The sequence below is a fragment of the Schistocerca cancellata genome, chromosome 2 (genome assembly GCF_023864275.1).
Source record: "Schistocerca cancellata isolate TAMUIC-IGC-003103 chromosome 2, iqSchCanc2.1, whole genome shotgun sequence".
NCBI lineage: Eukaryota > Metazoa > Arthropoda > Insecta > Orthoptera > Acrididae > Schistocerca > Schistocerca cancellata.
The window spans coordinates 448,253,359-448,278,067 of NC_064627.1; the positions used below are offsets into that span (position 1 = coordinate 448,253,359).

The 24,709-nt window shown below is 42.5% G+C and overlaps 1 protein-coding gene across 1 annotated transcript in view; it reads left to right on the forward strand.

The window, feature by feature from the left end:
* Window positions 1-24,709, forward strand: part of LOC126154917 (odorant receptor 43a-like) — a 137,517-nt gene that overhangs the window by 65,964 nt on the left and 46,844 nt on the right. Inside the window, exon 6 of the mRNA XM_049916195.1 lies at window positions 8,299-8,400. Within this exon, the coding sequence (XP_049772152.1) occupies window positions 8,299-8,400 (102 nt within the window). The remainder of the gene's footprint in view (window positions 1-8,298; window positions 8,401-24,709) is intronic.

Genomic DNA, 24,709 nt, shown 5'->3' on the forward strand with positions numbered 1-24,709 from the left:
TGTGTCAATAAAGTTTCCCCTTCCTGGGACAATGAATTCACGGTGTTCTTATTTCAATTTCCAGGAGTGTATTATGTCTGCTACGCGTAATTTGTGGCTGTGTAGCATCTGTTGTATTTAAAAACAAATTATTTTGCACTAATGTCTCATTATCAGTTGGCATTTTTGAAGTTGATTGTTCGTCAAAAGAGTCCATATTATTACTACTCTCGAATGTCTGTTCACCTAATGTTTCACTATCGGGTTTTTCACACGTATTATTTCTGTCTATTCCTGAAAAGTATTTCTCCTCAGTATTTTCCACACTTTTATCACTTTGAGAATGAGTAATTATTCTGCGGGACATTGTCTATAATTAGCACACGCAACAAAATATATCAGTGTTTAAAGCGGATTCAACACTGAACAAACACTTTTCAACACAGAATCAATAGAGCAAACAGAATTGCCGATGGACTGTGAATTAAAGGCATACACAAAGGATCTGAACTGGGGGGGGGGGGGGGGGGGGGGGCGGCAGGTCATACTAGTCTTAGGAAACAAGGACTCGAGACAACATACAGCACTTCTTATTAAATAAAACAGTAAACCAGTGAAAAACTGCTTTTAATAAACATTTTAAATACAAGAATGCACTTGTACAATCCGAGAAAACATGCAGCATTTCTTATTAAATAAAACAGTAAACTAGTGAAAAACTGCGAATATCTTCTGGGGGGGGGGGGGCAGCTGCCATCCCAGGATGCTCCATTGGCGATTTAAAGAAAACGCAGAAGACCTACAGGGTGCGGCTCTTAAATCCAGACAAATTTCAATTTGAATTCCCCGCCGAATTGTGATTGGCATTCTTGAAAGCCGTAGGCACCTAGTCAACAGTCAGAACGTCAAAACGACCGAGATGTTACGGACAAGTGCGGAATACAACCGAAGACCCTCGATTATCGAAAGTCTTTGGGCTGGGCGTTCGCCCACTGAAGTAGCTCGATTCTTCGGGTACTTGAGATCAACTGTTTATACATTGTAGCCAAGTATAATGCTTCGGAGAAGTCTGAGGAAGGTTCTGCTACCCCGGCGAGGAAACCTCATTCAGGGAAAGGCGTGTCATGAATTGCGGCCGTCATCGAAAAGGCTGAGGCGCTGATGTCGGAGGACCCCGGGCAATCGCTGAGGAAATTGGCGTCAGTATTGAATATCAGCGAGCGGACAATGCGTTGGTGGCAGAGGAGGACCTCATACGAGCCATTTAGTCCAAAATTGGCTCTCGGATAACGTTAATATGTTCTGGTCAAAGGCGTTCAGGCCCCCGAATAACCTGGATTTCAATCTCCTCGAGTACTATGTTTGGAGCATAGTCGAAAGAGTTACCAGTAAGACGAGGCACCCTAATGTCGCATCTGTACGCACCGCTATCGAAGCAGCATTCGCGAATACGGACAGCACTGTCTTGAAGAGTGCGTGCGATCGCTTCAGGACAAGATTGGAGGCGGTCACTGCGGCTGAAGGGGGTTGTTGTTGTTGTGGTCTTCAGTCCTGAGACTGGTTTGATGCAGCTCTCCATGCTACTCGACCCTGTGCAAGCTTCTTCATCTCCCAGTACTTACTGCAAAATACATTCTTCTGAATCTGCTTAGTGTATTCATCTCTTGGTCTCCCTCTACGATTTTTACCCTCCACACTGCCCTCCAATGCTAAATTTGTGATCCCTTGATGCCTCAGAACATGTCCTATCAACCGGTCCCTTCTTCTTATCAAGTTGTGCCACAAACTCCTCTTTTCCCCAGTTCTATTCAATACCTCCTCATTAGTTATGTGATCTACCCATCTAATCTTCAGCATTCTTCTATAGCACCACATTTCGAAAGCTTCTATTCTCTTCTTGTCCAAACTATTTATCGTCATTGTTTCACTTCCATACATGGCTACACTCCATACAAATACTTTCAGAAACGACTTCCTGACAAATCTATACTCGATCTTAACAAATTTCTCTTCTTCAGAAACGCTTTCCTTGCCATTGCCAGTCTACATTTTATACCCTCTCTACTTCGACCATCATCAGTTATTTTACTCCCTAAATAGCAAAACTCCTTTACTACTTTGAGTTTCTCATTTCGTAATCTAATTCCCTCAGCATCACCCGACTTAATTCGACTACATTCCATTATCCTCGTTTTGCTTTTGTTGATGTTCATCTTATATCCTCCTTTCAAGACACTGTCCATTCCCTTCAACTGCTATTCCAAGTCCTTTGCTGTCTCTGACAGAATTACAATGTCATCGGAGAACCTCAACGTTTTTATTTCTTCTCCATGGATTTTAATACCCACTCCGAATTTTTCTTTTGTTTCCTTTACTGCTTGCTCAATATACAGGTTGAATAACATCGGGGACAGGATACAACCCTGTCTCACTCCCTTCCCAACCACTGCTTCCCTTTCATGCCCCTCGACTCTTACAACTGCCATCTGATTTCTGTAAAAATTGTAAATAGCCTTTCGCTCCCTGTATTTTACCCCTGCCACCTTTAGAATTTGAAAGAGAGTATTCCAGTCAACATTGTCAAATGCTTTCTCTAAGTCTACGAATGCTAGAAATGTAGGTTTGTCTTTCCTTAATCTATTTTCTAAGATAAGTCGTAGGGTCAGTATTGCCTCACGTGTTCCAACATTTCTGCGGAATCCAAACTGATATTCGCCGAGGTCGGCTTTTGCCAGTCTTTCCATTTGTCTGTAAAGAATCGCGTTAGTATTTTGCAGCTGTGACTTATTAAACTAATAGTTCGGTCATTTTCACATCTGTCAACACCTGCTTTCTTTGGGATTGGAATTATTATATTCTTCTTGAAGTCTGAGGGTATTTCGCCTGTCTCATACATCTTGCTCACCAGATGGTAGAGTTTTGTCAGGACTGGCTCCCCCAAGGCCGTCAGTAATTCTAATGGAATGTTGTCTACTCCCGGGGCCTTGTTTCGACTTAGGTCTTTCCGTGCTCTGTCAAACTCTTCACGCAGTATCTTCATCTACATCCTCTTCCATTTCCATAAAATTGTCCTCAAGTACATTGCCCTTGTATAGACCCTCTATATACTCCTTCCACCTTTCTGCTTTCCCTTCTTTGCTTAGAACTGGGTTTCCATCTGAGCTCTTGATATTCATGCAAGAGGCTCTCTTTTCTCCAAAGGTCTCTTTAATTTTCCTGTAGGCAGTATCTATCTTACCCCTACTGAGATAAGCCTCTACATCCTTACATTTGTCCTCCAGCCATCCCTGCTTAGCCATTTTGCACTTCCTGTCGATCTCATTTTTGAGACGTTTGTATTCCTTTTTGCCTGCTCCATTTTCTGCTTTTTTTAGATTTTCTCCTTTCATCAATTAAATTCAATATTTCTTTTGTTATCCAAGGATTTCTACTAGCCCTCGTCTTTTTACCTACTTGATCCTCTGCTGCCTTCACTATTTCATCCCTCAGAGCTACCCATTCTTCTTCTACTGTATTTCTTTCTCCCATTCCTGTCAATTGTTCCCTTATGCTCTCCCTGAAACTCTGTATAAACTCTGGTTTAGTTAGTTTATCCAGGTACCATCTCCTTGAATTCCCACTGTTTTGCAGTTTCTTCAGTTTTAATCTACAGGTCATAACCAATAGATTGTGGTCAGAGTCCACATCTGCCCCTGGAAATGTCTTACAATTTAAAACCTGGTTGCTAAATCTCTGTCTTACCATTATGTAATCTATCTGATACCTTCTAGTATCTCCAGGATTCTTCCATGTATACAACCTTCTTTTATGATTCTTGAACCACGTGTTAGCTATGATTAAGTTATGCTCTGTGCAGAATTCTACCAGACGGCTTTTCTTTCATTTCTTAGCCCCAATATATATTCACCCACTATGTTTCCTTCCTTACATTCCTACTCTCGAATTCCAGTCATCCATGACTATTAAATTTTCGTCTCCCTTCACTACCTGAATAATTTCTTTTATCTCATCATACATTTCATCAATTTCTTCATCATCTGCAGAGCTAGTTGGCGTATAAACTTGTACTACTGTAGTAGGCATGGGCTTCGTGTCTATCTTGGCCACAATAATGCGTTCACTATGCTGTTGGTAGTAGCTTACCCGCACTCCTATTTTTTATTCATTATTAAACCTACTCCTGCATTACCCCTATATGATTTTGTATTTATAACCCTGTATTCACCTGACCAGAAGTCTTGTTCCTCCTGCCACCGAACTTCACTAATTCCCACTATATCTAACTTTAACCTATCCATTTCCCTTTTCAAATTTTCTAACCTACCTTCCCGATTAAGGGATCTGACATTCCACGCTCCGATCCGTAGAACGCCAGTTTTCTTTCTCCTGATAACGACGTCCTCTTGAGTAGTCCCCGCCCGGAGATCCGAATGGGGGACCATTTTACCTCCGGAATATTTTACCCAAGAGGACGCCATCATCATTTAACCATACAGTAAAGCTGCATGCCCTCGGAAAAAATTACGGCTGTAGTTTCCCCTTGCTTTCAGCCGTACGCAGTAACAGCACAGCAAGGCCGTTTTGGTTAGTGTTGCAAGGCCAGATCAGTCAATCATCCAGACTGTTGCCCCTGCAACTACTGAAAAGGCTGCTGCCCCTCTTCAGGAACCACACGTTTGTCTGGCCCTCAACAGAAACCCCTCCGTTGTGGTTGCACCTACGGTACGGCTATCTGTATCGCTGAGGCACGCAAGCCTCCCCACCAACGGCAAGGTCCATGGTTCATGGGGGTAGGTGAAGGGGGTTACATCGAATAATGTTACTCTTGAAAGGTACCACTACTTACATGTAAAAGGGTTTTCATTTTCATTTGTATTTTGTTTTAATAAATTTGCTTTAAAAAAATGTTTCATTTGTCTGGATTTAAGCACCGCACCCCATTCACTTGGATAGCTCGACGGTTCTCTCGGGATAATTACATCACATGCTAACGTCTAAGATATTAGCAAGTCACTAATATTGCTAACCGAGTCATTTGATTTCAGCAGCAGTAACACCGTTCTACATCTATATACATACTCTGCAAGTCACTGTATTGTGCGTGGCGGAGGGTACCTTGTATCACCACAAGTCTTCGCCATAATGATTTCGTGTTGTTAGAGCCTACCGATAGCAAACTGAACAGCCCACCTATGAGTTGCTTCGATGTCTTCCTATAATCCTACCTGGTGTATATGCCAAATACTCGAGCAGTACTCGAGAATGGGTCGCACTAGTGTTCCATACGAGGTCTCCTTTACAGATGGACCGAATTTTCCTAAACTTCTTCCTATAAAATGAGGTCAACCATTCGCCTTTCTTACCACGTTTCTCATGACACTGTCAGGCAGCACACTACTAATGTGGTATTCGAATATTAAGCGATTGCTTTTCCTGCTCCTGTGGATTAATTTAATTTTTTTTTACCATTCGTCACACTAACTACACACATAAAAAAAAATTTTGCATCACCCCGGTTCCAAGAACTCCTGAAGATAGACGTTGATTGTGGATATTGTATCACAGACACAGTTCCTTTGACTGTTCAGAGATGTCACTAAACCCGCCCGAAGATGTAAACAACCATGCTTGAGCAGCGCCTATTAGACGGAGGGGGTCCGACAGCCGACCAGTTCGTGTCATTTGTGTAGTCTGTAGTTCGACCATGCCTAGACGGTCAATACCGTGGTTCGATCGTGTCCGCATTGTTACTTTGTGCCAGGAAGAGCTCTCAACAAGAGAAGTGTCCAGGAGTCTCAGAGTAAACCAAAGCGATGTTATTCGGACATGGAGGAGATAGAGAGGGACAGGAACTGTCGATGACATGCCTCGCTCAGGCCGCCCAAGGGCTGCTGCTGCAATGGGTGACTGCTACCTACGAATTATAGCTCGGAGGAACGCTGACAGCAACGCCACCATGTTGAATAATGCTTTTCGTGCAGCCACAGGACGTTGTGCTACGACTCAAACTGTGCGCAATACGCTACACGATGCGAAACTTCACTCCCGACGTCCATCTTTGCAACCACGACACCATGCAGCGTGGTACAGACGGGCCCAACAACATGCCGAATGGACGCTCAGGATTGGCATCACGTTCTCTTCACCGATGACTGTCGCATATGCCTTCAACCAGACAATCGTCGGAGACGTGTTTGGAGGCAACCCGATCAGGCTGATCGTCTTAGACACACTGTCTAGCGAGTTCAGCAAGGTGGAAGTTCCCTGCTGTTTTGGGGTGGCACTATGTTGGGCCGACGTACGCCGCTGGCGGCCACGGAAGGCGCCGTAACGGCTGTACGATACGTGAATGCCATCCTCCGGCCGATAATGGAAGAATATCGGCAGAATATTGGGGAGGGATTCGTCTTCATGGACGACAATTCGCGCCCCCATCGTGCACATCTTGTGAATGACTTCCTTCAGGATAATGGTGGTGGTGGTGGTGGTTAGTGTTTAACGTCCCGTCGACAACGAGGTCATTAGAGACGGAGCACAAGCTCGGGTTCGGGAAGGATTGGGAAGGAAATCGGCCGTGCCCTTCAAAGGAACCATCCCGGCATTTGCCTGAAACGATTTAGGGAAATCACGGAAAACCTAAATCAGGATGGCCGGAGACGGGATTGAACCGTCGTCCTCCCGAATGCGAGTCCAGTGTGCTAACCACTGCGCCACCTCGCTCGGTTCAGGATAATGACATCGCTCGACTAGAGTGACCAACATTTTCTCCAGACATGAACCCTATCGAACATGCCTGGGATAGATTGAAAAGGGCTGTTTATGGACGACGTGACACACCAACCACTCTGAGGATTCAAACGCCGAATCGCCGTTGACAAGTGGGACAATCTGGACCAACAGTGCCTTGATGAACATGTGGACAGTATGCCACGATGCATACAGGCCTGCATCAGTGCAAGAGGACGTGCTGCTGAGTGTTAGAGGTACCGGTGCGTACAGCAATCTGGACCTCCACCTCTGCAGGTCTCGCTGTATTGTGGTACAACAGGCAATGTGTGGTTTTCATGAGCAATGAAAAGGGCGGAAATGATTTTTATGTTGATCTCTATTCCAATTTTCTGTACACGTTCCGGAACCCTCGGAACCGAGAGGATGCAAAACTATTTTTTGTGTGTCTAGAAATTTTGTGTAAGACATCTTTTATTCTCGTACAGTCACTCAACGATGACACCTCTCCGGTCACCATAATATCATCGGCAAACAGCCGAAGATTGCTGCTCACCCTGTCCGTCAGAGCACTTACGTATACAGAGAATGGTGTCGGTCCTGTCACACTTCTCTATGGGACACTTCTGACGATACCTCGTCTCCTATGAACACTCGCCATTCATAACAACGTACTGAGTTCTATTACTTAAGAAGTGTTTGAGCCGCTCACGTATCTGGGAACCTAATCGGTATGCTCATAGTTCCTTGACAGTCTGCAGTGGAGCACCGTATGAAAAGATTTTCGGAAATCTAGAAATATGGAATCTGTCCGTTGCCCTTCGTCCACAGTTCACAGGCTATCATATGATAAAAGGGCAAGCAGTGTTTAACACGAGCGATGCTTTCTAAAACCTTTCTGATTTGCGGACAGAATCTGTCCCGTATGGAGGAAATTTATTACATCCGAAATGAGAATAACTCAAGAATTCTAGAGCAAACCAATGTTAAGGATATTGGTCTGTAATTTTGTGGGTCCGTTATTTTACCTTTCTAATTTACGGTAGTCACCTGCGCTTGTTTCCAGACGCCTGGGACTTTGCACTGAGCGAGAGATTCACGAGTAAAGCAATCAACATAGGGGACCGATGCCGTGGGGTGCTATTCAAAAACCGAACTGGGATACCATATGGACCTGGCGACTCATTTGTTTTCACCTCTTTCAGCTGTTCCTGTACGTCAGTGATGCCTATTACTGTGTCCTCCGTAACGGAGTCAGTTCAGTGCTCAAACGATGGTATGTTTGAACGACACGCCTGCGTGAACAATATCTTAAAAGCGAAATTTAGAACTTGGGTTTTCCTTAACGACTGAGGCGTCGTTAAATGTGCCATAGTTGGCCACGTACCGTCTATGAATGTGACTGGCATGCTGCATACCACGGATGTTAGTCTGCAGTCAGTTCCTTAATCATAATAAACCAGCCGGCCGAGAGAAAGTTCCTCACTTACGAGTTCTTGCACTTTAAACAGTGCAGTATGTATAAGACGGCAGTTGGTGCCTGTATCCTGCAACAGACACCGGCTATGACTTGTGCTCCTCCTCTCTCTCTAGAGCCCGGACGTCAGCGCTGTGTTCCGGTGTGCGGCGGCGCTGCCGACGCCCACGATGCAGATCTACCTCTACTGCTGGGGCGCCGAGGACGTCGTGCAGCAGGTCAGCGGTGGCGGCAGCTTGTTCTGCTCCACTTCAAGCGTCTGATTTTGGGACTGTACAGATAGTTATTTATAAAAAAGAAAACAATGTTATTGACGTTCTGTAAATTGTAGCGACAATGATAAATGTGTAACACGGCCTGCAGTTAATTTCAGGGTACAGATCATATGTAAAAACAGCAACAAATGAATTATAAATATGAGAACACCAGTCGCAGTGGTAGGTAGTGCAATCCTGCAAGAGAGCAACCTCCCAGGCCATCACTTGCCCCACACCATTCCTGAGACCAATCAGCCTATACGGCGTCACTGTCTTTGTTAGATGCTCTCATAATAAATTAAAAACTGTTTCTTTTTCCCAAAAATAAAAATTGACCAGGTGCGAGTAGGGGTCGCGTTCTGAGAGTTCCGTGCAAACTTCGTTACGTACATAGAACCCGCCCGGCTCGCCGTGCGGTCTAACGCGCTGCTTCCGAGCGGGAAAACGTGCCGGTCCCCGGCATGAATCCGCCCGGCGGATTAATGTCGATGTCCGGTGTGCCGGCCAACCTGTGGATGGTTGGTTTTTAAGCCGGTTTTCCATCTGCCTCGGCGAATGCGGGCTGGTTCCCCTATTCCGCCACAGCTGCACTGTGTCGGCAATTGCTGCGCAAACACCGTTTCCACATACGCGTACACCATAATTACTCTACCACCCGCGCGGGATTAGCCGAGCGGTCTTAGGCGCTGCAGTCATGGACTGTGCGGCTGATCTCGGCGGAGGTTCGAGTCCTCCCTCGGGCGTGGGTGTGTATGTTTGTCCTTAGGATAATTTAGGTTAAGTAGTGTGTAAGCTTAGGTACTGATGACCTTAGCAGTTAGGTCCCATATGAGTTCACACACATTTGAACATTTTTTTTACTCTACCACGCAGACATTTAGGGTTACTCTCGTCTGGTATGAGATGTTCTTGGGAGGAGGGGGGGGGGGGGGTCCAATGGGGGCCGCACCGCACAATAACCCTGGGTTCAGTGTGGGGCGGCGGTGGGCTGGGTGGACTGTTGTGGCCTGTTGTGGGGCTGTGAACCACTGAGGACTAAGGCTGGACGAAGCCTCTCCATCGTTTATAGGACCCCAGTTTAATACATTACAATACGTATACAGACAGTTCATCCGTTGGGGAATCAAGTATCTTGGCGATTTTACCTGTTATTGACATTGATATTGTGGGGCGGCGGGTGGATTAACAGAATAAATGTTTTCTATTTATGCTGTTTGCGGTTCTCAACACTGGCTCTCTAACTACAATATTGGCAACCAGAAAGTGATTAGCAAAACGTGAAGCCTGTAATTAGAATTCCTAGTGCCCACTTCATCTGAGAAATACACTCCTGGAAATTGAAATAAGAACACCGTGAATTCATTGTCCCAGGAAGGGGAAACTTTATTGACACATTCCTGGGGTCAGATACATCACATGATCACACTGACAGAACCACAGGCACATAGACACAGGCAACAGAGCATGCACAATGTCGGCACTAGTACAGTGTATATCCACCTTTCGCAGCAATGCAGGCTGCTATTCTCCCATGGAGACGATCGTAGAGATGCTGGATGTAGTCCTGTGGAACGGCTTGCCATGCCATTGCCACCTGGCGCCTCAGTTGGACCGGCGTTCGTGCTGGACGTGCAGACCGCGTGAGACGACGCTTCATCCAGTCCCAAACATGCTCAATGGGGGACAGATCCGGAGATCTTGCTGGCCAGGGTAGTTGACTTACACCTTCTAGAGCACGTTGGGTGGCACGGGATACATGCGGACGTGCATTGTCCTGTTGGAACAGCAAGTTCCCTTGCCGGTCTAGGAATGGTAGAACGATGGGTTCGATGACGGTTTGGATGTACCGTGCACTATTCAGTGTCCCCTCGACGATCACCAGTGGTGTACGGCCAGTGTAGGAGATCGCTCCCCACACCATGATGCCGGGTGTTGGCCCTGTGTGCCTCGGTCGTATGCAGTCCTGATTGTGGCGCTCACCTGCACGGCGCCAAACACGCATACGACCATCATTGGCACCAAGGCAGAAGCGACTCTCATCGCTGAAGACGACACGTCTCCATTCGTCCCTCCATTCACGCCTGTCGCGACACCACTGGAGGCGGGCTGCACGATGTTGGGGCGTGAGCGGAAGACGGCCTAACGGTGTGCGGGACCGTAGCCCAGCTTCATGGAGACGGTTGCGAATGGTCCTCGCCGATACCCCAGGAGCAACAGTGTCCCTAATTTGCTGGGAAGTGGCGGTGCGGTCCCCTACGGCACTGCGTAGGATCCTACGGTCTTGGCGTGCATCCGTGCGTCGCTGCGGTCCGGTCCCAGGTCGACGGGCACGTGCACCTTCCGCCGACCACTGGCGACAACATCGATGTACTGTGGAGACCTCACGCCCCACGTGTTGAGCAATTCGGCGGTACGTCCACCCGGCCTCCCGCATGCCCACTATACGCCCTCGCTCAAAGTCCGTCAACTGCACATACGGTTCACGTCCACGCTGTCGCGGCATGCTACCAGTGTTAAAGACTGCGATGGAGCTCCGTATGCCACGGCAAACTGGCGGCGGTGCACAAATGCTGCGCAGCTAGCGCCATTCGACGGCCAACACCGCGGTTCCTGGTGTGTCCGCTGTGCCGTGCGTGTGATCATTGTTTGTACAGCCCTCTCGCAGTGTCCGGAGCAAGTATGGTGGGTCTGACACACCGGTGTCAATGTGTTCTTTTTTCCATTTCCAGGAGTGTACATTTATAGCTACAGCTTATAGCTCTGAGGAATTAGGAGATTATCTGGGATTCATAATCAAAAACCATTCTCTCTAAAATATTCACTATATTCTGAAAGTCACAGACCAAAAAGAAATCACACAATCCGACTACCAGAGCAGTTCAGAGTCTAATGCACTGATGCCACTACAACTGTTCAAATTAAATGTTTAAGTGAATGCTCGCAATAATTTGATGATAATGTTCATCGAACGCCACGCTAATAATGGTAGAATGTCTGTCCTGCGGCGGCACGTGAAAATACGACATACGCAAACTAAAGATAGATCATTAACGTCATCCCAAAATTAACACTTCACTCGAAAACGATTTCATGGTTACGTGTATCCCGAGTAACTTGTTACTGCATCCGAGGCTGTTTATATCAACGATACCGACGCGACGCGACTCCCGGCACAGGTGGTGCGCTAATCAGCGTCTGGAGAGAACTGGAGCCTTCCTTTTCTCGCGCAGCGTTCTTACATATCAAGCCGCGGTGCGGACGGCTAAGGGAACGCCTGATCAAATCTGCTCTCCTGACTAGCCGCTGGGCTAGTAATGCACCACTTTAAGGCTAGGCGCAAATTGAGAAGCGTATAGCACGTGTGACGTGGCACGACACTACAGCGCGACACGCACGTGCCGCACGGGTCGCGCGGCTCCAACGCATATTGCGACACGTACACCACACTTCGCACGCGCCGACTGGCGACGCTCTGCGCTGACTGAACCGAAGCGCGCGCAACCTCTTATCTTTCTCAAACGATTTTACAGAAACTATTCTCTGAAAATATATGATTTTTGCCTTACTAGTAGCGTTATATGTCAGCTTCGTGACGAAGTGCCCATCACCTCGCTAATGACCATTCTTATTGTGATGTACACATTTTAGTAAGACACTACGCAAAACTCAAAAAGTTTGCAACGAAAATTAGGGGTCGCTATGATTTTGCGTTTGGTGCTTATTACACCATATGTTGCTGCGTATGAAATTTAGCTAACATGCTGAATTTTTGTTTGGACTTGGGAGGAGATCTCGAGAAAATGGATCCCATGTAGCGCGCTCACTTCCCATCTCACGCCCGCGAGAATGAAATACTCGCAACATCTCTCGTATCTCCTAAACCGCTTGAGACATCGAAACGAAAGTTTGGCGAATGATAGCACACAAGGAGGAGAGTGTTTTGCCAGTTACTAAACACACGGAACTTTCTTATCTACCGATATTATGAGGTTTTTCGTAAGCTATTGAGCTCTGCCAATTACTTGTTTAATGAGGCCCTCCGTTTCGGAATTCTGTCTCAATAGCTGCTGTGAGATGAGTTTGACAAATTACATTGTGACAAAGGAAGTACAATTAAACCAGTCACCAAGAAAAATGTGGCCTTTACTCATAAATAGTGATGCTTCTTCGAATGAGAAAAGGTTAACAACTCACACAAAAACAGATTGGCAATTCTGTTGGAATTTTGGTGGAATCCCCGTAACCCATCGTATTTTTAACACTGAGCGACTGGAATGGAAACTTACCGAAGAATTTTATTCCTTCTCTTGATCTGAGCAGTAAATAATGACGAGCGTTCCTTCAGGCGAAATGATAGGCACATGCCAGATACTGTTTACTCACCTAGGGCTTGCCAAACTAACAATGCGTGATCGCGAATAAAATAGTTATTATTGAGAAAAATAAACAAATGATCTGTCGCACAACACAATGGTCAGTGTATTGTCAGCAGCGAAGGATAATGCGCGCGACAGGAATGCACAAGCTAGCCTTGTGTGCCTTGTGAGATGGAGTTCGAAAAACATTGTCATGAAAGTAGATCTGCCTTTGTCAGCAGCACATTTCAACAAATTAAATGGTTCAAATGGCTCTGAGCACTATGGGACTTAACATCTGTGGTCATCAGTCCCCTAGAACTTAGAACTACTTAAACCTAACTAACCCAAGGACATCACACACATCCATGCCCGAGGCAGGATTCGAACCTGCGACCGTAGCTCAACAAATTAAATATATCTAATCATAACACACTTTTAGGATATTCCTACTTTCGTAATAATACCGACCATTTTCTTCATTTGTATAGCCTGTTGTTGTATAATTAGTTTATTAATGCTGATAATGTCCATGCCACAATTGAAATGCTTTTTCTCATTACGGCGAACCAATTAAAATGTTGTTATTTGAGACTGCTTTTCGACTGTTTCTAGCTTGCAGTGGAAATATGTTGTTCACATGCATGTAGTACAGTGTGTCGTATTACATTATTACATCCATATCAGAGAAATCACAGTGAAACTTCTATACTTCAGATCTTGGACGCTTTTTACCACAAGCACAAAGGGATCACACTTGTGGAGATTATCCCTTTCTAAATTTTTGTAACAGATCGTACAGATACGCTAGCTTACTAGGCAGCGAGAATGTAACCTTGCTTTACTTTCCTGCCTTGATTCTTAATCACATGATTTTATCATATTCCTTGCTTCTTTATTCACTACCCTCTGTCCCTTCTTGCGATCTGAAAACATCACGGAGGCATATGGTGCAATTCCAGTGGCCAATGGCTCATCAGTTACTGAAGTATACATTTTTCTTGACAGAAGAAAAACAAAACAAAACTATGCAGATATAAATAACAGAACAGTATAACGTGCTAACGAAGAAAGCTGGAGCGTTTAAATGGCGAAAAGCGAAACACTACCCAAAGGCAATAAAGTTCAGTACACAGTAAGGCAAAATTTATCGTATTGGCAATACTACCACTGCTGATATGCGCCGTTCCGATGTGAGCATATGGCCGGGCTACTTTTCCGCTCCCCGCCTCAAATTTCCCACGGTGCTAGCGAGGCAAGCGCGACGCGCGGCGCGAGAAACCGTGCCTCAACCACAACGCCGCGCGACCTGGCGCAGGCGCGTGTCGCGTCCCAGTCGCGTCGCGTCGCAATTTGCGCGTTCCCATTTGAACCTGTGATGTCACAAAAACGCGCGCTGCGCTGCGTCGCGCCACACGCGCTATTCCAGCTAGCACTCAAGCTTATTTCAAGGTGGATACTGAGTTTACGTTCAGTTGAAAATTCAAGATTGAAAAATCAACCTGTTACACAGTTTACATCAAGCTGTAAAAATTTAGCTTGAATTAAAATAATTTTCCCAAGCTTGAAATAAACTGTAATTTCCCTGGAAGGCTGTACAGCAGATGCGCGCGCAGCATAGCTTCCATAGACGTCCACGGGAAGCGCCACAAGCGTTTATAAGCCGTGACGTAAGGGTGTTGTCGTGTGTGACGTCATGACAGCGCGGAGTTTGGTTTGAGTGTGGCTGTCTCCAGTTCTGTTTTATCTTATTTTATTTACTTTTCTGAGCCTTGCTATGTTTACGGCCATTTTACCTTTGTGACGCGCGTTAACGGTTGTGGTTTGTTGACAAGTTTGTTTTATACTAGAAAACAGTTCGGTACGTTAATGTTACAAATGTTAAACATTACGTAACGTAAAGTTACGTTTACGGCCATTTTACCTTTGTGACGCGCGTTAATGGTTGTGGTTCGTTGACAAGTTTGTTTTATACTAGAAAACAGTTCGGTACGTTAATGTTACAAATGTTAAATATTACGTAACGTAATTAATTAGGTTCAATAAATTCAGATTAATATTTATATAGCTTAAAACAAGCTGTAAATACCAGGCTGTATTCCACGTGTGTAGATACAGCTGGAGCCAAGCTTGATAAGTCAAGCTAGAAATATAGCTTGAACTCTGCCAACTTTGATGTTTATTTCAAGCTAGAATCCAGCTAACAGGCTTGAATATTCCAGCTTTGATCAAGCTTATATACTTGAACTTTACAGCTGGAAACAAGTTTGAAACCGGCTTACTGTGCTATCTGGGATACGCGTCTCAATTTGCGCATAGGCTAAGTTATCGAATAAATCATTGCTTCCTTTGCTTATGGCCAATGAAGCTTTCAATTTATTTGTGCAATTAGCACACAAGTAAGTAATCATAATAATAGTTTGACATGGCTAAATCAAATGTTTTGGGCGAGAGAATTAATTTAATTACACTACACGCAGTAGACGAGCTCTGAACTTGCTCTTTGGAGATACGCTATAGCTATAGTTTTATAGTTTTTCTGTTGAAACTTCTCACATTTTTATGATTATAGCGGATCTCCCTTCTACTTAAATTTAAACATCCTAGCTTTATTTATTCGCCTACTTAATCTATCTTGCTTCCTTAATTTCTAAGACAAAAACCAGAAAATCATGAATTTCAACTAAAATTTTAATTTGTGAGATCCAGAATACTGTTTCTACTAAATTATTATGCAAAAGGAATCTAAACATAAATTTTTAAGTTTCTAGCTCTTTTCTGTTGCGCCAATGATTTTTACAGAAAAACATCTAAATTTCGAAAATGGTTAAAGTTATTGAATTGATATCCAACACATATTGATTTTGTATTACTCCTGACATTCTAGAAACGTTTCAGGTTATTTACTTCATTTTAAAGTATTGCGCAATATTTATGACGTCAGAGCTAGTTACAGCGGACTAGGCTGGCACATAACGGAAAGACTGATGTGAATTTTATAAGGTGTGAGTATGCTGCTTCCCTACAATATGATAAGATATCATGTCTGAGAATTTTGAGGTTTTCCTGGGTGTTTTAATTTTAAGTTTGAAGTCGAATGGCAAAAGGTAAAAGAAATATTCTTTTCATGTGATTTAGTTACAAATTAACACTTCTGATTTTTCCTCTACTTGTACTGTGAGACCTTGCTTCTTGCCAGATTTCAGTTCTAGGTCAACAGGAAGTACCTTATAAGTTTTAATGAGTGAATTTGCAAGTATCAAAACATGTGACATAAATAGCCTTATCTTTTGACCGCATTGACTTAGAAGCTTACGTTTCTTACACCACCAAGGGGCCTCAAACCTTAGTGTCTTTTATAAATTTCATCTTTATACGTCTACCCATTCCTAAGGAACAGGAGTCTTAACAGACGGACAAACAGACAGAGAGTCTGACAAGAAATGATAAAATTTTGTTTCTCGTGGGAATAATTACAAATTCACAATATTTGAATTTTTGCCTTTAGTTTTATAATGAATATTTGCGTCTTGCCAAATTTCATGATTGTGGATCAACTGGAAGTTTTTGATTAGTGAGTTCGTGAGTATCAAAATATGTGACGTAAATCTCCCTATCTTTTGACTGCATTGACTTGGAAGATTCAATTTTTTACACCTCCAAGGGACAGTGGACCTTGATACATTCCATAAATTTTAGCTTGATACATCTACCCGCTCCTGATAGAAAGGATTTTTAAATCGCAGAGACAGCCAGTCAGTTAGACAGACAGACAGACGGTTCTGTTTGAGATACGGAATCCTAAAATCAGTTATAAACTACATGCGCAGTCAGCAGCGATCTTACAGTCATAGGGAAGAGAATGAGGACGATCTCTGGCAGAAATCCAAGGGAACTTCAGCTCGTGCGCCATATAAATTGCTGCCGTGCAAGATAGTGAGCGATGGGAAGATCCCACCATGGTTCAATAATAATATCAGGAAGCTACCACGAAAGCAGAGTTGCATGCCAGATTCAAATTATGCTGAGCTCTCGCTGACGAAGTCATAATAAGCATAACAACAGCTACGTGAGAAGCATCCAGTTCGATGGCTGAGTTGTCAAAAGAAATCTAAAAACTTCCGTCCATTGTAGAATCAGTCAACTGAACGAAGACATTCGTCCAAATGCTCGTTGATAATGACGGCACCGAAACGGAAGATGAGGAACCGGAAGCTAGAATACCGAATTCTGCCTTCTGAAACTGCTTCACCGAAGAAGACACCAGCAAATATATTTTTACTGTTACCCTGGTGGGAAATGAAGGATACAGAAATAAGTGAGCGTAGAATTGAAAAAGAGTTCATATCGCCCGGTAGAGGAATGGCCACAGATTCTGATCTGGTGCCGGTAGATTTTACACTGACTACGAGGAGAAACCGGCCTCCCTCTTCTAGACTCATTTTATCATAAGCTGTAGGAACAACGAAGCGCGTGACGCAGGTCGTTTGAATGTATAAGAAACGTCGCAAGACGGATGCGCACGATTATAGACCTCACATCAGTGGAGTCAGTTTCTCGTAGAATTATGGAACTCACGTTGTGCTCGCGTATGATGACTTTGCTGGAGGCTGAACAACTCTTATTTGTAGAACTGTAAAGGTAACGACTAAATTTTGTACGGTATGTGTTCGGTTTTGTCGAGACATGTTGTTGTGGTCTTCGGTCCGATGACTGGTTTAATGCAATTATCCATATTACACTATCCTGTGCTAGCCTTTTCATCTGAGAGTAACTACTGCAGCCTACATCCTCCTGAATCTGCTAGCTGTATTCATTTCTTTGTCATCCTTTACTATTTTTACTCCCTACGTTTGTCTCCAGTACTAAATTGGTGATCCCTTGATGTGTCCTACCAACCAATTCCTTCTTTTATTCAGCTTGTGCCACAAATTTCTTGTCTCTCCAATTCCATTCAGTACTTACTCATTAGTTACGTGATCTACCCATCTAGTATTCAGCAGTCTTCTGTAGGACAGTATCTCAAAAGCTTCTATTCTCTTTCTGTTTAAACTGTTTATCGTCTATGTTTCTTTGACATACATGGCTACACTACATACAAGTACTTTCAGAGAAAACTTCTTGACACTTAAATCTATACTCAATGTTAACAAATTTCACTTCTTCAGAAACGCAAACGTTTCGTCTCCCTGGACTTAAATTCCTACTCCAAATCTTTCTTTTGTTCCCTTTACTGCTTGCTCAATGTACAGATTGAATAACATCATGGATAGGCTACAACCCTGTCTCACTTCCTTCTCAATTACTGCTTCCCTTTCACGCCCATCGACTCTTATAACTGCCATGTGGTTTCTGTACAAGTTGTAATTAGCCTTTCGTTCCCTGTATTTTACCGCAGCTACACTCAGAGTTTCAAAGAGAATACTCAGTCAATATTGACAGAAGCTTTCTCTAAGTCGAAAAATGCTAGAAACGTAGGTTATCTTCTAGGAGAAGTCGTAGAGTCAGTATTGACTCGTATGTTCCTACATTTCTCCGGATTCCAAACTGATCTTCCCCACGATCGGCTTCTACCAGTTTTTCCATTCTTCTGTAAAGAACTCTTGTTAGTATTTTGCAACCATGACTTATTAAACTTATAGTTCGGCAGTTTTCACATCTGTCAGCGCCTGTTTTCTTTGGAATTGGAATTATTATATTCTTCTTGAAATCTGAGGGTATTTCGCCTGTCTCACACATATTGCTCACCAAATGGAAGAGCTTTGTCATCACTGGCTCTCCCAAGGCTATCAGAAAGTGTAACGGAATGTTGTCTACTCCCGGGGACTTGTTTCAACTTAGATCTTTCAGTGCTCTATCAAATTCTTCTCGCAGTATCTTATCTCCCATCTCACCTTCATCTATGTCCTCTTCCATTTTTAGAGCATTGCCCTCAGGTACATCTTCCTTGTATAGGACTTCTATATACTCCTTCCAGCTACCAGCTTACCCTTCTTTCTTAGGACTGGTTTTCCATCTGATCTCTTGATATTCATGAAGATTGTTCTCTTTTCTCAAAGGTCTCTTTAATTTTCCTGTATGAGGTTTCCCCTAGTGATTTATGCTTCTAAATCCTTACATTTGTCTTCCAGCCATTCCGGCTTAGCCATTTTGCATTTCCTGTCAGTCTCATTTTCAGATTCCCTTTCGCCTGCTTCATTTACTGGATTTTTATATTTTCTCTTTTCGTCAGTTGTATTCAAGGTCTTTTGTGTTACTCACTGATTTCTACTGCTTGATCCTCTGCTGCCTTCACTATTCCATGCGTCAAAGTTACCCATTCTTCTTCTACTGTATTCCTTTCCCATGTTCTTGTCAATCGTTCCCTAATTCTCACTCTGAAACTCGCAATAACCTTTGGGCCTTTCATTTTATGCAGGTCCCGTCTCCTTAAGTTCCTACTTTTCAGCAATTTCGTCAGTTTTAATCTATAGTTCATAACCAATAAATTGTTGTCAGAGTCCATATCTGCCCCTGGAAATGTCTTACAATTCAAAGTCTGTCTTGCCGTTATGTAATCAATCTGAAGCCTTCTAGTGCCTCCCGGTTTCTTCCACGTATACAACTTTATTTCATGATTCCTAAATCAAGTGTTAGCGATGATTAAATTATGCTCTGTGCAGAATTCTGCCATGTGGCTCCTCTTTCATTCCTTTCCCCCAGTCCGTATTCACTTACTATTTTTCCTTCTCTTTCTTTCCCTGCTATAGAATTCCAGTCCTCCGTGATTATTACATTTTCGTCTGCCTCGACTATATGAATAATTTTTTTATCTCATCATACATTTCTTCAGTCTCTTCATCATCTGCGGAGCTAGTTGTTATATAAACTTGAACTATTGTGGTGGGTGTGGGCTTCGTGTCTATGAGCTAGTTGTCATATAAAGATATACTACTCTGGTGGGTGTGGGCTTCGTGTATATCTTGGCTACGATAATGCTTTCATTATGCTGTTCATACTAGCTTTATCGTGTTCCTATTTTCTTATTCATTATTAAACCTACTCCTGCGTTACTCCTATTTGGGTTTTTACTTACAACCTTGCATTCACCTGACTAGAAGTCCTATTCCTCCTGCCACCGAACTTCGCTAACTTCTTCTATATCTAACTTTAAATTATCCATTTCCGTTTTTACATGATCTAACTTACCTGCCCAGTTAAGGGATCTGACATTCCACGCTACGATCCGTAGAACGCCAGTTTTCTTTCTTCTGATAACGACATCCTCTTGAGTAGTCCCCTCCCGGAGATCCGAATGGGGGACCATTTTACCTCCGGAATATTTTACCCAAGAGGACGTCATCATCATTAACCATACAGTAAAGCTTCATGCCCTCGGGAAAAATTACGGCTGTAGTTTGCCCTTGCTCTCAGCCTTCACAGTACCAAAACAACAAGGCCGTTTTGGTTGATCTTACAAGGCCAGATCTGTCAATCATCCAGGCTGTTGCCCCTGCAACTATTGAAAAGGGAGCAGACTGTTCTCTGGCCTCTCAACTGATCCCCCTCTGTTGCGGTTGCACCTATGGTACGGCTATCTGTATCGCTGAGGTACGCAGGCCTCCCCACCAACGGCAAGGCCCATGGTTCATGGGGTGGCGGGGATCAGTAAGTTGAGACATACTGACCGTTATTAGTGATGTAACCGTACACAGAAATACTTTTTGCTATCGTAGAAAGTTGTAGGTGTAACCATAATTGTGAATGCGGCATCTGAGTGGGCATTTTCTTTCCTGGGTAGATTTTCTCTCTTATATACTGATGGCCAGTCTCCATGGCTGTACTGGCAGTGATTATAACAGCTGAAGCTACAAGGATTGAACTCTTTGTCATGGCAAAATATTTTTCAATTGAATCGTCAAACCACTTTTTCTATAGTTCAGCAGCCAGCCTCCGTAGTGGCAAGGCAGAGCGATGCAAGTATGCCGGCAACTGTAGCGTGTGAAACGAACGAACTGGAGGATTACGAATACTCTGACTGAAACTCAGTGGGACACAAATTGCTTGAGGGAAAGAAAACATAGTGCGGGGTAAAATATATTCTTCCGCTTAAAACAAGTAAGTAGAGGAATACGGAGTAAACACTGAGTCAATTCTTGCGGGAAAGAAGACAGACGAGTAAGGCATAGTTTCCGTTACTCCGAATCCGCTGTGGGTAACGAACTGGCGGAATACGAAAACTACCGACTTGCCCCGTCCGTTTCTCTATTCTTTGCATTAAAGGTTGTTGCGAAAAAGGCAAAGGACATTTAACACAGTTGGCGTTGCGCATATTCTGCACGCTCTTAAATGCGGCTTACATATACGTCGACGATAATCAAGATTGCTACACAGTCACAAATATTCGTAAAAACTGGTACAGTTTTGCTTGTAACGGTTTAATTACGTTATACAAACTCGCGGCTAGATCAAAGATAATCAGAAGTAGCATGAAACTATTACTGTTATTGCCCGTTAAATTAATTGTTGCTAAGAGAGAGGCGATGTAACCACCAACGTAGCGTAAGGATTTGTATTCAAGATAAATAATTTCATTGATATCACACTGGCTTCATTTTAGGATAAGCCTTTTCCTGTCAGTTATAAATTTAAATGCAAACTCAAAGATATCGTGAAGCAGACCTAAGCCTTGTTGCCTACTGCAGTTTAAATCTATCCATGCAATTCCGTAAAAATTCTCATGAAATGAGCTTTGCAAATATTAATGCTTGAAAATATTATCAGTGTTCAAAGTATTTATTATGTTAGCTTGAGGATCAAGCCCAATATTTAATATTTTAATTAAATTCCTCGTAATGGCCGCCTGTGAGCCATTACGACATAAGAAAGCCAGATGGGCAGTCTTCTACACAACTCATTTTAAATAACTATTTTCAGTTAAATATTTCAACAGGGATGGAGAGGTTTTGAATAAGAACAGGAGAAATTCACTTTTGACCATATATTGTAACGGAACATACATACATCAAACACTTAGTTCATCAGAGCAGCTAAGCAACTTAATTCTCCAACAGCAGAGACAAAAGTAGTATGCGATCTTTGAACCAAGTCTTTTTTAACTTTAATGAGATAAGATTCCATGGCTACAAATAATGTCTTTACATTGTATAGTTACTCTTTGATACTAAACTCCTTTTTTTATTTAACCATTTTAATGCAAGAAATATCAAATTAATCAGTTGAGGTTTTATACTTATATGGCGTATTAGCTAAGGTCTTTATCGGCAGAAATACACTCAGTTCCGTACTTTCTTCACACTTCACATTTACACGTCTGATATAGGTTTAATTTAATTTTTATAGGGCTTTCCAGGAGACGTCACAACTGCCTGCGACGAAGTGTTTGAGGCGGTAACGAAACGGTACTTCGAGTCTCGTGGAATATTCGTTATTCGGTAACGAACACATACGACATGCAAAAGCCGTGCCAGTGTATAAATCAAAATGGTTCCCGCAAAGCCCATTAGCATGAAATCCAGTTTGTTCTGTACATCCATGAGATCAAGAAGATGTACGTTGGTGGCAGTAGGATCGTTTTGAAGACAGTCGCAGATACTGGTTCCCTAAATTTTCTCAATATCATTTCGTGAAAAGAACGTCGTCTTCCCTCCAAAGGTTCCCATTTCAGTTCAAAAAGTATTTCTTGAACTTCTTGTATGCCCAGAAGATATTGAAAATTGTGAAGTAATAGATATTAATCACAGGGATGAAAAAGTTACATTTAAAGGATTATAGAGTTGCATCAGTTTCGTGTAGAGTTCACATGGAAAAAGGAGTTGCATCGTATATAAAAGTTGGACACACAGTCAAAAATATTCAGACAAACAGTTTTTGTGTTGATCAGAACCTAGAAGCATGTGCTGGAGGGTTGTTATTGCATAATATTTCTCTGATAATTGTAACGATGTACAGATCCCCTATAGGAAACTTTCATCTATTTATGAGAGATTTAGATGCACTATTGAGCTACTTGTCAGACAAGAAGAAACAGTTAGTAGTATGTGGAGACTTCAATGTAGCTTTCTTAAAAGATATGGACAGGAAAAATGAATTATTATTTGGATGTTTCAGTCTAATTTCACCAGTCAGTTTTCCAGCTCGTATATAGCAAGGTAGTAGGGCACTGACGGATAAGATTTTTATAGACAGTCTAAGGCTGAAACAATTAATATGCACCCAACTGCTAATGGAATATCTGATCATCATGCACAATTAATGGAAATAAACAATATGTCACTTCACAACTCTGAGGCAGGTTCATACAAAGCAGTGAGGTTTATTGATGAGAACAGTATACAATGTTTTAAGAATAAGTTAAATGGGGTGTAATGGAATGATGGATGTATAGAAAGAGATGCTAACGTCAGATTCAATTTAGTCCATAGTACATTTGTGTCAATATTTGAAAGCTGCTTTCCAAAAAAATTCTCCAGAAGATCTATTAAAAAACAAGGAAGCTGTGGATATCTAAGGGAATTAAAATCTCATATGAGAGGTAGAGGGAAATTTATATAAAGGCCAGAGTAAGTGAAGACCGGATATTACATGCATACTACAAGGAATAGTGTAGTATTTTAAGAAAAGTCATTAAAATGTCCAGAAGTATGCTAGTCCTGACATAAATAATGCAGATAATAAGGTTAAAACTATATAGGATATTGTCAAATGGGAGACAGGACAGCCAGTGTACAAGACACCATAACAATTAAAATTAAACTAAATTACAACATTGTGACTGATAATTCACAAGTTGCAAATAACTTCAACAATAACTTTCTAAATGTTGCAGCAAAAATAAGATTAAATTGTTCACTTGAAAAAGTAAGAGCATATCTTAAACTCGTTAGTCCACAAAAGAGGCACTTTTTCCAGCTTAATAAGTAATGTATGCAATGTACCACTGGCACAGAGAATATTTGCAGACGGTTTCACAAGAAACGTGACAAGACAGATTTAAAGAGTTATCGTCCAATTTCCTTACTGAAATCTTTTTCCAAAATATTCGACGAAGTAATGTACTGAAGTGTAGTCTTACACTTAAGTGGAAACAGCTTGGATTCCAGAAGGATTGCTCGACTGAAAATTTTATTTATATATTCGCTGGTCAAATAGCACAAACCCTAAATAATAAAATATGGCCAGATGTTATTTTTTATTGTCTTTCCAAGATGTCTGATTATGTAGATCATGTTACTCACTTAGAAAAACTCATGTTCTGTCGAACTGAAAGCATTACGCAAAGATGGTTAAATCATGCCTAACACACTTAATGCAAAAGGTTGTGCTCAATAATTAAAACCACCTTGAAAGGGTAGAAAATTTTTAGTTAGTGGGGATAAACCACAAAGGGAATGACACAGGGTTCAATTTTGAGTTCACTTCTATACCTTATATGTGTGAACGACCTCCCACATAATATTCAGCAAGTAGAAATCGTACTCCTGCAAACATTACTAGTGTTATAATAAATTCCATTATAGAGAAAGCAAGAGAAGAAATGGTAAATGACATTTTTAAAAGAATTATTAAGTTGTTCTTAGAAAATGAATTTCACCTAAATATTGAAAAAGACCCACTACATACATTTCTGTACAACAAACAGAGCCATACCAAGAATTGGTGGAGCACATGAGAAGTTAGTAAACAGAGCAAAATGCTCCAAATTTTTGGGTGTACATGTGGATGAAAACTTGAACTGGAAGAAACATATTACTGAACTTGAGTTCCTAATCTCGGAAACAAACTAATCAGACTTCTAACATATTTTACATATTTTCATTCAACAATGTCTTATGGAATAATTTTCTGGGTTAACTCATCACTTAGAAAGAAAGTATCGATTGCACAAAAGCAAGCAGTCAGAATAATATGTGGTG